This window comes from Azolla caroliniana, unplaced genomic scaffold, assembly GCF_043228905.1.
Source record: "Azolla caroliniana isolate FFs.n. ecotype wild unplaced genomic scaffold, voAzoCaro1.0.p SCAF_18, whole genome shotgun sequence".
In the NCBI taxonomy this organism is placed as follows: domain Eukaryota; kingdom Viridiplantae; phylum Streptophyta; class Polypodiopsida; order Salviniales; family Salviniaceae; genus Azolla; species Azolla caroliniana.
Window position 1 is genome coordinate 15,488,136 of NW_028230453.1, and position 13,376 is coordinate 15,501,511.

General features: G+C 37.7%; 1 protein-coding gene across 1 annotated transcript; it reads left to right on the top strand.

The window, feature by feature from the left end:
• The first annotated feature begins 2,133 nt into the window (after positions 1-2,133).
• Positions 2,134-11,632, top strand: LOC147852509 (Prefoldin chaperone subunit family protein). Its single transcript, XM_087334539.1, has 5 exons — positions 2,134-2,306; positions 3,141-3,199; positions 3,849-3,902; positions 11,248-11,317; positions 11,411-11,632. Exons 2-5 carry the CDS (start codon positions 3,149-3,151, stop codon positions 11,449-11,451), a joined length of 216 nt encoding a protein of 71 aa, XP_087190665.1. The 5' UTR covers positions 2,134-2,306; positions 3,141-3,148; the 3' UTR covers positions 11,452-11,632.
• The last annotated feature ends 1,744 nt before the right edge of the window (positions 11,633-13,376 follow it).

Genomic DNA, 13,376 nt, shown 5'->3' on the forward strand with positions numbered 1-13,376 from the left:
TATCTGTTTCCTATAAATTGCATTCAGAGTTGCCAATGCATCATACAAGATGTTATCATTACATGGACAGAAAGGTGTACCAGGGTATTTTCCGCACACAAACGCCCTCCAGTTGAATCGATTAAGCTAATTTGGCACACACTCATAACTACACTAAGAGCTCAATATGAGCGGATTAATGGTACTAATGATGTTGCAGACCTAATGAGGCTGAATTTTCGAAAAAGATGGTGTACGACACCGATGGCCGTAGCAAATGGAATGGATATACTATGGAAGTATGATGTACCCAGATGGTTGTTTCCCCCTCCCATTAGTTGAACGAGGGGCGTGAAAGACATGGCAAGTGGGATAGTGAAGGTAGGTGATGTATCTGAAAGGATGGCTTGAGTCATATGTAAAAGTGTAAGATAAATAAGTGAGATCTCGTATGTAGGCTAGGATAATCTTGGCACGGCCTACCTGAGAAAGGGACCGTGTTCATGTATATTTTAACTAATGGAGTATATTCTCTTTTAGAAAAAAAAAGAAAAAAAGAAGATGTTATCATTACATGTGAATAGCAGCATTAACATGCATTACGAAGTCAAAAAATTTGTTCTTATAGTTGTTATCTGACAATGGGGATGTTCTTATAGTTGTTCGTACAAATAGATACCCATTTAATAGAGAAATTTTATATTTAAACATTTGAAGAGGCCAAACTTATCTATGAGGGCTAAAAAGGAAAAAGTCTCAATGCAATGTAACACAACGAGGGAGGTGTTACACATAGACATATAGGTGCTTGAGGGAAGATTTTTGTACAAGTACTCACTAGTAGGTTACAACGCATGGCATATATACAAAGAAAGTTTAGATACATGGGCACAATGTGCTTTGCTATTTCAATTGCCAAAAGGGGCAAACCAAATCTAGTAACGTTGAATTGACATGAATATGAGAATTGTTTTTTAATCCAATACCATTTTACGAAATGAATTAATGATTGTACTATGATATGCTAAGAGGAAGCCCTTATTATACTACACCAAAGGACTGACAACAAATATGCCAACTAGATGAACAAAAGCTCAACTTTGATGGAGCCACATATGTTATATGATTGAGAAGGTATAGATAGAGAATAGAGGTTTAGGTGGGTTGGGCATAACAATCGGCAATGGTTCGGTTCGGTTCGGTTTGAGAGGGTCCAAACCAAACCGTTTAAATTTTTTGAAACTTGAACCAAACCAAACCGAACTGCGAAAACTTTAAACCGAACCGTTAAACATTTTTCAAACCGTTAAACCTTTAAACCGTAAAAACCGCGGTTTTGTGGTTCGGTTTCGGTTTTCAACATAGGTCAATTTTTTATTTTTATTTTTTTAAAAAATTTATAATATTTCATTATTTAGAATTTTTAAAATTTTTAAGATGTTCCTAAAATGTGAGAATAAGAGTAAAAATGAAAAGATTGTTTAAAAACAAGTTTTAGAAATTTTTAGAAATTTTTTAAATTTAAAATTTTTTTTTTTAAAAATGAAAACCGTTAAACCATGGTTTTTGACTGCTGAAACCAAACCAAAACCGAACCGAATCGTTTAAAAAAACCTAAACCTGAACCGAACTGTTGAAACCATTAAGCTGTTAAACCGCGGTTTTGCGGTTCGGTTCAGTTCAGTTGCCGAACCGTTGCCGATTGTTAGTTGGGCATTCACATGTTTCAAGGATTTTGGCGACTTATTTTATGGAACCAATGTTTTTTGTGTTGCATCAACAAGAGAGGGGATATATATACATTCATTTGTTATTGGGCAAACCCGAAGAAATCAACTCCTTATGTCACGCGACCAATTGTTACGTGGGACATCATCAGGCAACCAGACAATGTGAACCAAGCCTAAGGTGATGTTCACGACAAACTGGGAAACAAGCGTTTTTTTACATGTGTTGGGAGCCATCACCAATGGCATGGAGTCCAAACATTGCCTTTATTTTTTATGTGAAGAAATGATTTGGTGCCGACACTTGGTTCCGAACATAAGCATGGGCGAAGCCACAAAGAGTGAAGTACTTTTAACGTAGTTTCCATGACCCATGAGTTTGTGCCCAGGGATCAATCAAAAACTCGGAAGGTCCCGACGATCGCCCCGCCTGGGGCCGAGAGTGTGAACCTACCAAAGAGAGAGAGAGAGAGAGAGAGAGAGAGAGAGAGAGAGAGAGAGATTATGTTGATGTATCGGGGCATTCACTCTTTTCTTTGTAAGACAGTGTTGATCTCTCTCACTTCCTCTTCTATTGAAAGCAGAGAACAAGGACCACAGGTATGCTCTCTCTCTCTCTCTCTCTCTCTCTCTATATATATATATATATATATATATATATATATATTCGTGTGTTTGTGTTTATGTCTAAATGTATGTGTATATGTATACGTATATCCATACATGGCTATATGTGTGTGTTTATGTCTAAATGTATGTGTATATGTATATCCATATATGGCTATATGTATGTATGTATGTACGTACGTACGTGTGTGTGTATGTATGTATGTATGTATGTATGTATGTATGTATGTATGCATGTGAAAAAGAATCTTGGGGACACCTAATAAAGAAACTTTCTGTATGTGTAGTGTATGGTCAAGTTGTTGGACCCAACATGATGATTGGAAGTGATCCTTGTAGGATCTTGAAGAAAAACTCATCAAGCACTTGAACTTTGCATAGAGTTTCCATGCCTTGAATCAAAGAATAGGATAAGAGTTTATGTCAACAGTTAATGTCATAGATAACATTTAGCCTATTGTCAAGGTGTATGTCAAGATGTACAGAAGATGGATCGAAATGTTGCAATGTTCCCTGTATGGATGAAAAATGACACTTTCAACATTTAGAAATGATCCTTGTATATATCAAAATGCTGCATTTATCGTAGTGAATTGTGTAATGATAGTGGATTTTGATTTTCATCTGTTCAATACTGATGAAGAAGTGTGAAAGTGCAAATAAAGTCCATTGTTTTCTGCTGCCTCAGTGTGAATTTGTCTACAAGTTCCCTTTGGTTCACCATACTTGTGAAGTGTTTCATTGCAAAATATATTATCTTTGTCACCTAAACCATGAACATATCCTTCTATTCTATTTTTGTTACAGCACTAGTTATGACTCTACAAAATGTTGCCAAAGATTCTCAACCAGACCTCGCACAACAGGTTTGTCCATTTTTTCCATCATGTATGTATGTGTTACCATTTGTCTCATGTTGCATTCTTGTCGAATATCTTTATGGCATCAATGAGAATTTGGGTAAGCAATTAAGATATTGTGTAGATCTAAGAAAGAGGGAACATTAATTCCAACATGCCACTACATCATCATCATAAACTCTAAACTGTTTGGGGTTAACTGTGACATAGAAATTGAAACGAAAAACAATATAGGTCTCAAGAAGGAAGTTTAATATATAGGGAAAATGTTTGGAGAGACCAGAATATCCAGGTATAATTTTGGTCTCTTGAAAGACAATAATATAGATTTTTGTCTTCCTAACTTCTTTGTAAAAGGTCCTCTTTGCTTCTAAGCTTTCTACTTCACAATATATTTCAAAAAGCTGACGCAATATATTTATAGACAGGAACTCAGTAAAATTTTAAACCACCCTTTTATGGTATTGATTCTATGCGAGAAAAATCCCTCACTTATGACCTTGTTGTGTGCGTTATACACCCAATCCGTCAGGCGTCATAGCCATTTTCTTTAGCCATGTCATGAACTAGTTAAAGAAAGAACAATGAATTATCATGATTATATATCATGCATGACTCACAATAGAATGATAATTGTAATCTGATCTTGTAATAGGTACACAAATTTGAAGTAGCTTGTGCTGAACTGAAAGGGTTGCATCCATCAAGAGTAAGTGTTCTTTCTGAAGCAATATTTACAAGATCTCTTCTACTATTCTACAGTCACTGTGTATGCATACACACAGAGAGGACAGGAGCTATTAACTAATTATACATTGAGGGGAAAAAATAGAAATCTATTTATTGCAATGATGATCTACCATACATTATTTGCTTTGGTCTTGTGCAAAGAAAACCTAATTTATTGATAGAAATAAAGTATCCTACTTTACCTTTTTTTTATGTTTTTACGTAGAGAACTCTTTTTTATTGAGAAGAAAGAAGTTTCTTACTTCTCAATTGATGTCTTGGTATAAAAAAACCCAATCCCTCGGTACAAGTGTATGTTAACAATAGATCAAATCAAAAGATATACGCGAAGCTGTAAGTCAAATGCAGCCACTGAAATATGAAGGGAAAACTTGAAAGTAGGATGGAGACCAGAGGGCAAAAGGGGGTTGTCCCTATTCAGAGAAAGAGACACAAGGTTAGGGTAAAATCCTTGACTCTGCAGAGCTCCAATGTCAAGGGGGTATGAATCCTATAGAGAAGCAGCGCACTCGTTTATATCAAAATAAATGACTTGACAAGTGACAAGGCTACCATCCTTATTACAGAGTAGGTCGGCAGTAGGCCACCACTTTTCTTATAGAATAAAAGGCACCTATGCTTTTACTCCAACAACCTCCCTCTTAAAGAATCTAGGTGACTCCCATTAGCTGAAGGGAGTGCCAATGAAGTAACTTGGATAGACAGATCAAGCGATTGTCAATCACCTCATGAATGAAGTGATACCAGACATTGATTTCTTTTTCTGCATGAAAAGTTAAATTCTTTGCCTGTCACTTTGACTATCACTGTGTAAGACTGGAACTTGTTGCAGAAGTTCTAGATTGTTACATAAGTGGGCCAATCAAGTGGTTTCTGTGGGAGCCTCTGTACCTGAGATGTACTCAGCTTCCATAGTAGAAATTGCAACTATCCACTGAAGTTGGGTGCTCCATGAAATAGCACCTCATGAAAGTCTTAATATGTATCCACCAGAAGACTTCTGAGTATCCACATTGCTGTCTATGTCAGAATCACAGTTTCCTTGGAGATTTAGATCCAATTTGCCAGAGCATAGGAACTTTGCCTTTATGCTGTGAAGATATCTGAGTATGGACTTGACTGCTGGCCAATGCCTCCATCCAAATTGAGACATCGTACTGCATATGCAATGTCTAGATGTGTTGCTGCCATAGTGCACATTAATTATTTGTAAGTTGAAGCTTATGGAAAAGTTCACATCTCGTCTGATGCTGCATCAATAGTAATACAGTCTTCCCTAGAAGCTTTTCTCGAGGCTGATGTGATATTGAAAGTGGCGTAGCATCAGCCATGTGAAAATCTTTCAAACGCCTTAATATACTTCTCTTGACATTATACATAGAAACAATAACTTCTTTGCCTGATCATGCCTAGAATATGACCCGCATGTCCAAATTCTGCCATAGTGAATGCATGTTTGAGTTTGTCTTTTAGCTTTTGCAGAGTCTTGTCATGTTCCCCTGTAATTTACATTTCATCAACACACAAAACTAATATGAGAGGCTTCCATCTTCATCCTTTGTGCAGAAATAGTGATCTCACTGACTTCAAATGAAACCTTGCAGAGCATGGAGTTAAATTTCTTGTACCATTCAAACACATGCACACCCACACCCACACCCACACCCACACCCACACGCACCCACACGCGCCGGCATACGTACGCACACGCATCCGCACACGTGTGCGCACTCCTACCTTGTATATATTTTTAAAGTTGTGGGCCTTTGTTTTGCAGAACTGCTTCTGCATTCTTTAATCCATACATACGTACATACATACATGTGTGTGTGCACTCCTACCTCATATATATTTTTAAGTTATGGACCTTTGTTTTGCAGAACTGCTTCTGCATTCTTTAATCCCTCCTGTGTTAAACCCCATACTTGTTTTTAGTTTCTATAAGATATTTCAGAAAACAGTTATTCTATCTTCTCCTTCTTTTCAATTGGTATCAGGGCGAGCATTGCATCCTTTCAGGATCTTCATTGCTTTGTCTTCCACCTTGAATAAGTCGGAGTTTTTTGTTTTTCGTGTCTGTTCTGCATTCCTTCTTTCACCATGGCAAATACATCAGCCAATGCTGGGGTAAAATTCAGGAAATTTGATGGCACTGGGTTCAACTTATGGAAGGTTAGAATGGAAAGCACACTTTATTTACAAGGATGTGCAGAAGCATTGGACAAAAACAAATCACCTGGTATGGATGATGCAACTTGGAAAATGCTCAATCGTAAGGCAGTTGCCCACATTTACATGCCAGTATCAGATGAAATTTTAGGAAACATCAAGGGGCTGACCATTAGTCATGAGGTATGGAGAAAAGTGAAGATTATGTACGAGATAACCACTGTGTTGAATCATGTTCACTTGATGAGAAGGCTCATCACCACACGACTTGAACATGCCAAGTTTGCAACTGAACACATCTCCACATTCAATGATCTACAAACCAATTCTATTGCCAGAAGAAGATGGACGACACAATAGGGAAAATTTAGACCTTGAAGATGAAGATCAAATACAATTACCTACAAATGAAGAAAATACTACTGAACTATAGCAAGGAGATATTCCATTAAATTTGGAAGAGATAATGTAGACAACTGGGTTAGGAGATCAACATGGTTGAGGCGTCAAACCCAAATGTATGATCCATCTCTTCATCAAATTCTTTTAACAGATGAAGGGGAGCCTCTCACTCTTAAAGAGGCTAGGACATGTGAGCATTCTAACATGTGGGAGCTTGCTATGGAAGAGGAGATCAAAGCACTCCATGAGAATAATATGTGGGATCTTGTGGAGCTATCCAAAGGTAAAAAGGCTATACCCAACAAGTGGGTCTACAAGGTAAAGACTCTAGAAGGTAATCCCAAGTATAAGGTTCGTTTAGTAGCCAAAGAGTACAAACAAATATAAGGAATTGATGTTCAAAAGGTTTTTGCTCCAGTAGTCGAAATAACTATACTTCACTTTTAGTTATTTCAGCCTTTTTGGATTCAGAGTTATATCTAATGGATGTAAAGACGACTTTCCTTCATGGAAGCCTAGATGAAGAGCTTTATATCTCGTAGCTTGAGGGTTACTAATTCCAGGAAAAGAGCATTTAGTTTGTAAACTTCAACGCAACCTCTATGGCTTAAACAAGCCCCATGTCTTTAGCATAAGAACTTTGATTCTTTCATGCTCTCAAATTGCTTCACTCGAAGTAAGGCTGATCCTTTTCTCAATATGAAAAAGAAAACTTGTGGCAGTGTTGTTATCTTGGTTTTGTATGTTGATGATATGCTCATTGCAGGAAAGCATGAAACAGCTTTGCAGGAATTAAAATGCATATTCAAATGTGCATTTTCTATGAAAGATCACAGAAATGCTGAGCACATTCTTGGGATAAGTTCAGACGGGACAGGCAAAAGAAGTTACTATTTGTATCCCAAGAGAAAGTACATTGAGAAGGTATTGGAAATATTTCAGATTGATGCAAAGCCATCTTCAGTGCCTCTTCAACCACAAGTAAAGCATTGAAAAGCACACTATCCCAAAGACAAAGACGGAACAGAAAAAATGCAGGCTATCCCATATGCTTCAACTTGTGAATCATTAATGATGAAATGGTATCAACACGGCCTGATATTGCATATGCAGTAGTAGTAAGCAGATTTATGAGTCAACCTGGATGAAACCTTTAGGCTGCAATCAAGTCTATATACGGTGACGAGGGTGAAATGGGGTATAGATTGTGGGATCCCGAGAAAAGAAAAATAGTATACAGCAATGATTTTATCTTCTGGGAAAATTGCATGCATAAACAACCCGAAAAGACCGAGGAAGTATGTAGGGTTTTATTCCGAGAAGAAATACCTTTTAGACAGAAAAATGTGCCCGCTGCAGCAAACACGTGCGGTAAACTTACCAGCAACTGCAGAAAATGAGGCTGGAAATGATCAGCCAGCTTTTGCCCATAATGACGAACCACCAAATGTGCAGGGACGGCTAGAACAGCAAGCTGCTAATGCTGATTTGCAGGCTCAACAGCTACCAAACAATGAGCATTGGGTTAGGAGATTGTCTAGAGTTACTAGACAACCTGACAGATTTGTTCCTGATGCAAACAATGTGGCTGATTATGTCATGGTGACTGATTGTGGTGAACCATCTTGCGTCAAGGAAGGAATGGACAGACAGGACAACAAGAAATGGTATAAAGCCATGTTGTCAGAGATGGAATCTCTTGAGAAAAATGACACTTTTGATTTGGTGCAGTTGCCTAAAGGGCAGAAAACACTTCCATGCAAATGGGTTTATAAAATGAAGGTCATTTCTGATTCCTCGCCAAAGTACAAAGCAAGATTGGTTGCAAAAGGATACAATCACAAATATGGAGTTGATTTTGATGAGATCTTCTCGCATGTAGTTGAGATGACTACATTAAGAACCATTTTGGGCTTAGTTGCAGCGAAGATATGGAGCTCATACAGATGGATGTGAAGACCTCCTTTTTACATGGTGATCTGCATGAAGACATATACATGCAGCAGCCTGAAGGTTTTGTCAAAGAGAAGATGGTTTGTAAGCTCAAAAGGAGTTTGTATGTGTTGAAACAAGCACCAAGAGAATGGTATCATAAATTTGATACATTTATGCAGTCTCAAGGTTTTCGTAGAAGTCAAGTGGACCACTGCTTGTACACCAAGAAGGCAGGAGATGGCAGCCTGATTATCTGGGTTCTGTATGTTGATTGCTGGCAAGGATATTCATACGAGCCTTGGATTCATTGAAGCAAAGCCTTCATGGCAGCTTTGATATGAAGGATCTTTGTGATGCAAATCACATCCTTGGCATGCGAATACTCCGAATCTGGTTGAAAAGGGTACTCTTTCTATGTCAGCAAGAGTATATCTCTAAGGTTTTGCAGTGTTTCAATATGGAGGGGGGAAAACAATTGGGGTTCCATTGTCTCCATATTTGAAACTCAGTGCAGAAGACTGCCCTACTTTTGACGGTGAGAAGGCTGAAATGGCTAATGTTATGCCTCAGCCGTTGGCAGTTTGATATATCCGATGGTTGCTACACACCCTGATATTGCTTTTGCAGTGGGAGTGGTTAGTAGGTACATGGCAAATCCCGGCAAAAAGCATTGGGAAGCGGTGAGAGGTATTATGAGATACGTCAGAGGCACAAAGGACTTTTGCATTTGCGTTGGAAAGCAGAAGGCATCTGTCGTTGGTTTTACGGATGCGGACTATGCTGGTCACGCAGACTGCAGAAAGTCTACTTCTGGGCATGTGTCTACTTTCACAGGAGGAGCGGTCTCTTGGATCTCCAGGCTACAAAAGTGTGTTGCATTGTCTACTACAGAGGCAGAGTATGTTGCTGCCATTGACGCATGCAAGGATGCTTTATGGCTGTCATATCTAGTGAGAGATATTGGCATTACAGAGTTACGTATTCTTCATTGTGACAGTCAGACTGTTATCATGCTATCCTGGAATCCCGTCTTTCATGCAAAGACGAAGCACATACAGGTGAAGTATCACTTCATCAGAGATGTACTTGACATCAAGAACATTGAGCTTGTCAAAGTACATACAAATGCAAATCCTGCAGATCTTCTCATAAAGGGTCTTCCAGCTGAGCGATTTGCCCATTGCCGACAGATGATGGGAGCTGGATAGATGTATGTAGTTCAGCTTTGTACATACTTGGACTTAGCTGACTTTCTTCTTCTTCTTTTTTCTCCTCATGGGACATTGCCTTTAGGTGGGAGGTTGTTGGGAATAAATGGCCATCGTGCTTTTTATTAGTGCACGAGTGTGAGCGCACTTGTAGCACATTTTGACTTGTATATACATATATATATATATATATCTAAAAACCAAAAAAGTGGTACACTCTTTGTATCCAAGACAACGTGTATCTCTCTCTCCCTCCCTTTGTCTCTCACTCCGACTCTCTCTCTCTCTAGTTGACCTAAAACCCTAATCCTCGTGCTGCCCTTCAGAATCTACTTGGAAAAGTCCCTTCCTACCTTCCTAGCTGCAGAATCCCTTGGAGAGGTAGGGCACCTTATATTATCAAAACATATATGTGAGTTGACTGCTGACTAGGCTGTCACCATGATTGCAGAGTAGGTCAACAGTATCCTGCCACCTCTTCCGCAAAATAATTGGCATTGAATAAGAGGCACAAGGGCTTTTACCCCAAGAAAAATATGTTTTAAAAAGTAATGTAGAGTATTCCTAATTTATTGTCAAAGATTAAGTTATTGGATTTGTGAAAGACAAACTAGGATGTTATCATTAATCAAGAATAGATGCTGGTGGCTCGAAGATTATCGAATGCAAACTTGGATTGCAAGGCTGAAACTTAAGGTTTGACATACAGGCACCATTAGGAATAACTCTGTGGCTTAATTTGATTCGGCATAAGTAAATTTACCAAGGTCCAGAAGTTTGAGAGCATGTAGTTAAATTAAAGGTCATAGAGATCCGTCGCGGTCGAACTAGAGGGTAAGATAAATTCACGAGCATGTAGCTAAATTGAAGTTCATAGACACCTATCTTTATACGGGGGGTTTTGAACCTCTAAATTGAGTCATATATTATTAGGAATCAGAGATACTTGGTACTGCTATCTACAGAAGGTCTGTAAATTTAGAGTTTGTCACCATGACGGGTGAACCCACCCATGAAGGTGGGTTCATTGACTACTTCAAAGGAATCAACCGTGAAGCCTCGTGGTCAACATCACACCACACAAGGCAGCGCCTCCATAACAATAGAATCTTCTGGCTTGATCGTTCTTGATGCTCTGTAGTGCATGGACTCCTTCACATTATAAACAACCAATTGTATTGGCAGATCTGGAGCATCAATCATATGCCACCACGCACTCGCAACTAGGAATTTTATCGTGCAGGATATTGATGTTATTTTAGTTATTAACCCATGTGGGATCTCATGCGACAACTTCCTCTTATCTTCATATGAATAGTGGTAGTAGTACTAGCATCTCACTCAATTCATACTACATCTGCTGGGTTATCCTCCATTCCATTTCTGTTCCATTTATTGTGATTTTCTTCTTCTCTTAATGTTTTCCCTTTGTAATCAATCTATATGTATGTATGTATGTATGTATGTATGTATGTATGTATATCAATCCTATTCCAGGTATTGTGATTTTCTTTTCCTCTTTTTCTTTTCCTGTTTGTTATCAATCAATCAATCAATCAATCTATATATACCATTTCCTCTCTCTTGCAGAGTGTGTATATCAAAAGAGGTGCCTTGTTTTTCCGAAGTGACATAAAGACGGCAACTAATCTGCAAACAAGTGAATATTGCTCATCTTTTGTTTTCTTTTGATTGATTGCATTAATCTTATCATTAACTTTCAGTATTGATACTGTCGTGTCAAAATTTTCAGATATGCTTGAGAAGGCCAGAGCGAGTTTGAAAATGTCTTGAACATTTATGGTTTATGAAACCATGTATTTTAATAACTTGATTAAATGGTTATCCCATTAATACCCAAGACAGAGAGGTATTTTTCTTGATGTAAATATTTTTGAGATGTGTGGTCTGCTAAGACAATGTAGGAGTGGGGCGATGAAATAGTGCCTTTTATTAAGCAATACCATATTATCTCTTACATGTGTTCTTACTGGCTTTTCTTGAACTTGAGTTTCTTAACGTTCAATCACATTCAATTAGGGGACACATTATGTTTTCCTTGATTGTTTGGTTCATTAAGAGCCTTGACATGAGAATATGGTGCGCCAATACCAAACCTGTATTTAGAACAAGGTGTCGCTGTTGAGCTACTAGATACATATATATAGTATAATGCATGGATAACACACTTATCTTAAGAAATGTCATTTGAATTATAGTCATGTTAATATATAGCCTAGTCGATGATACAACCGAAGTAGGAAGGACTTGGCTGATGGAATGAAGATTAGTAGCTCTTCATTGATGTGGAGGTTGAGAAGATTTGTGGACTAGAACAAGCCTAGGATGAGTTGCTAAACAAATCTAAGAAGAGTTAGGTGATGAAGTTGGAATTGTTACTACTAACTCAATTAGCATGAAGAAGATTTGGTTGAGTTGGAGCATCATGGATTAGAAAACAAACCACCAAGAATTGGAACACAAACCTAAGAAGTGTTCTGTGATCAAGTCAAAAGAGCCACTAGTCACTCAATGATGGAGATTTCAGTACCTAAAATGATTTTCATCGAATATGCCACAGAGAAATTATAGCATCTGGGAGAAGTCATTGCAAGGAGTTGCCGATATCTACTATCAAAAAAAGTGAAGAATTAGATTGGATTTACACAAACCAAGTATTGAGGAGTATTCGTGAAGTGGTTGAGGAATCATAAAATGAAGAGTTCAAATGGCAAACAAATAGCAAAAGGTTTGTTGTCTATGTGATATGACAATATTTATTCGTAAATATGTTGGGCTTATTTCAAGGTTGTTTCCATACCCTAAGAACAAAATGCATCAATTGTCTACCATGATTGGTCAAATAGTAACACCAAATAGAGTTATGTTACTTTAGGTTATGTAGCCGTATGATATGAAAATATATTTCTATTAGGTTTTTTGTTGGAGTTTGGTGATAAAAGTGTGTTTGTTTTAATGTGGGTCATATTGCAAACAAAGGTAAAACAATAAGGAAATTACGTTAATGTCCCCCGTTTCTTTTAACATTAACGCGAAAAAATCCCCTAAAGATAAAAGTATTTGGGCAAAATATGTCATGAATTGTAAGCCGAAAAGTCTCAGCCAACCAAGGTCACTAAATCATTTCTCTCTTATAATAGGATACATCTAACAAACATTTGAGAGATAATGTTCGGTCTCTTCTCCACATAAATGGGGCTCATTTATGTATGACTATGATGCTTACTCATCATGAAGCAAAATGTGGATATTTATTTTCATTAATGGCATATTCCCCTTATCTCATCGACATTCTAGCCCAAATTTTACGAACAATCTTGTGGAGGACAAAACGTTGTTGAATGAATATTCCAATAGTTCAATGTGAAATTGACGTACACACCTAGCAAAAGTGTGAGCCCACAATGTTTAGAAGATATAATGTTGAAAAACATGATATTTGGGAGTACACACAATGAAAAGAGTTATATATAAGTCTTTAAGTATGCTAAGAGACAAAGAACATTACCAAAGAGGCATTGCTGACATTTAAAAGGCAACAAGAAAATAACATTGTGATGGATTGCATGAGTTGATCATTACTATAAGGTTGTTTTTCTTACTGTTTGTTACTAGTTTTTTATAAACATTGGCAAGGGCATATTCTACCAAAGAATTTAATCTTATGAAGAAAGTGGAAATATTGAGTAAGGCGTTCT

Coding starts and splice junctions, on each gene's coding strand:
- LOC147852509 (XM_087334539.1), top strand. CDS start 3,149: ATGACTCTACAAAATGTTGCCAAAGATTCTCAACCAGACCTCGCACAA. Junction 3,200..3,848: donor AACCAGACCTCGCACAACAG/GTTTGTCCATTT, acceptor ATCTTGTAATAG/GTACACAAATTTGAAGTAGC. Junction 11,318..11,410: donor GGCAACTAATCTGCAAACAA/GTGAATATTGCT, acceptor CAAAATTTTCAG/ATATGCTTGAGAAGGCCAGA.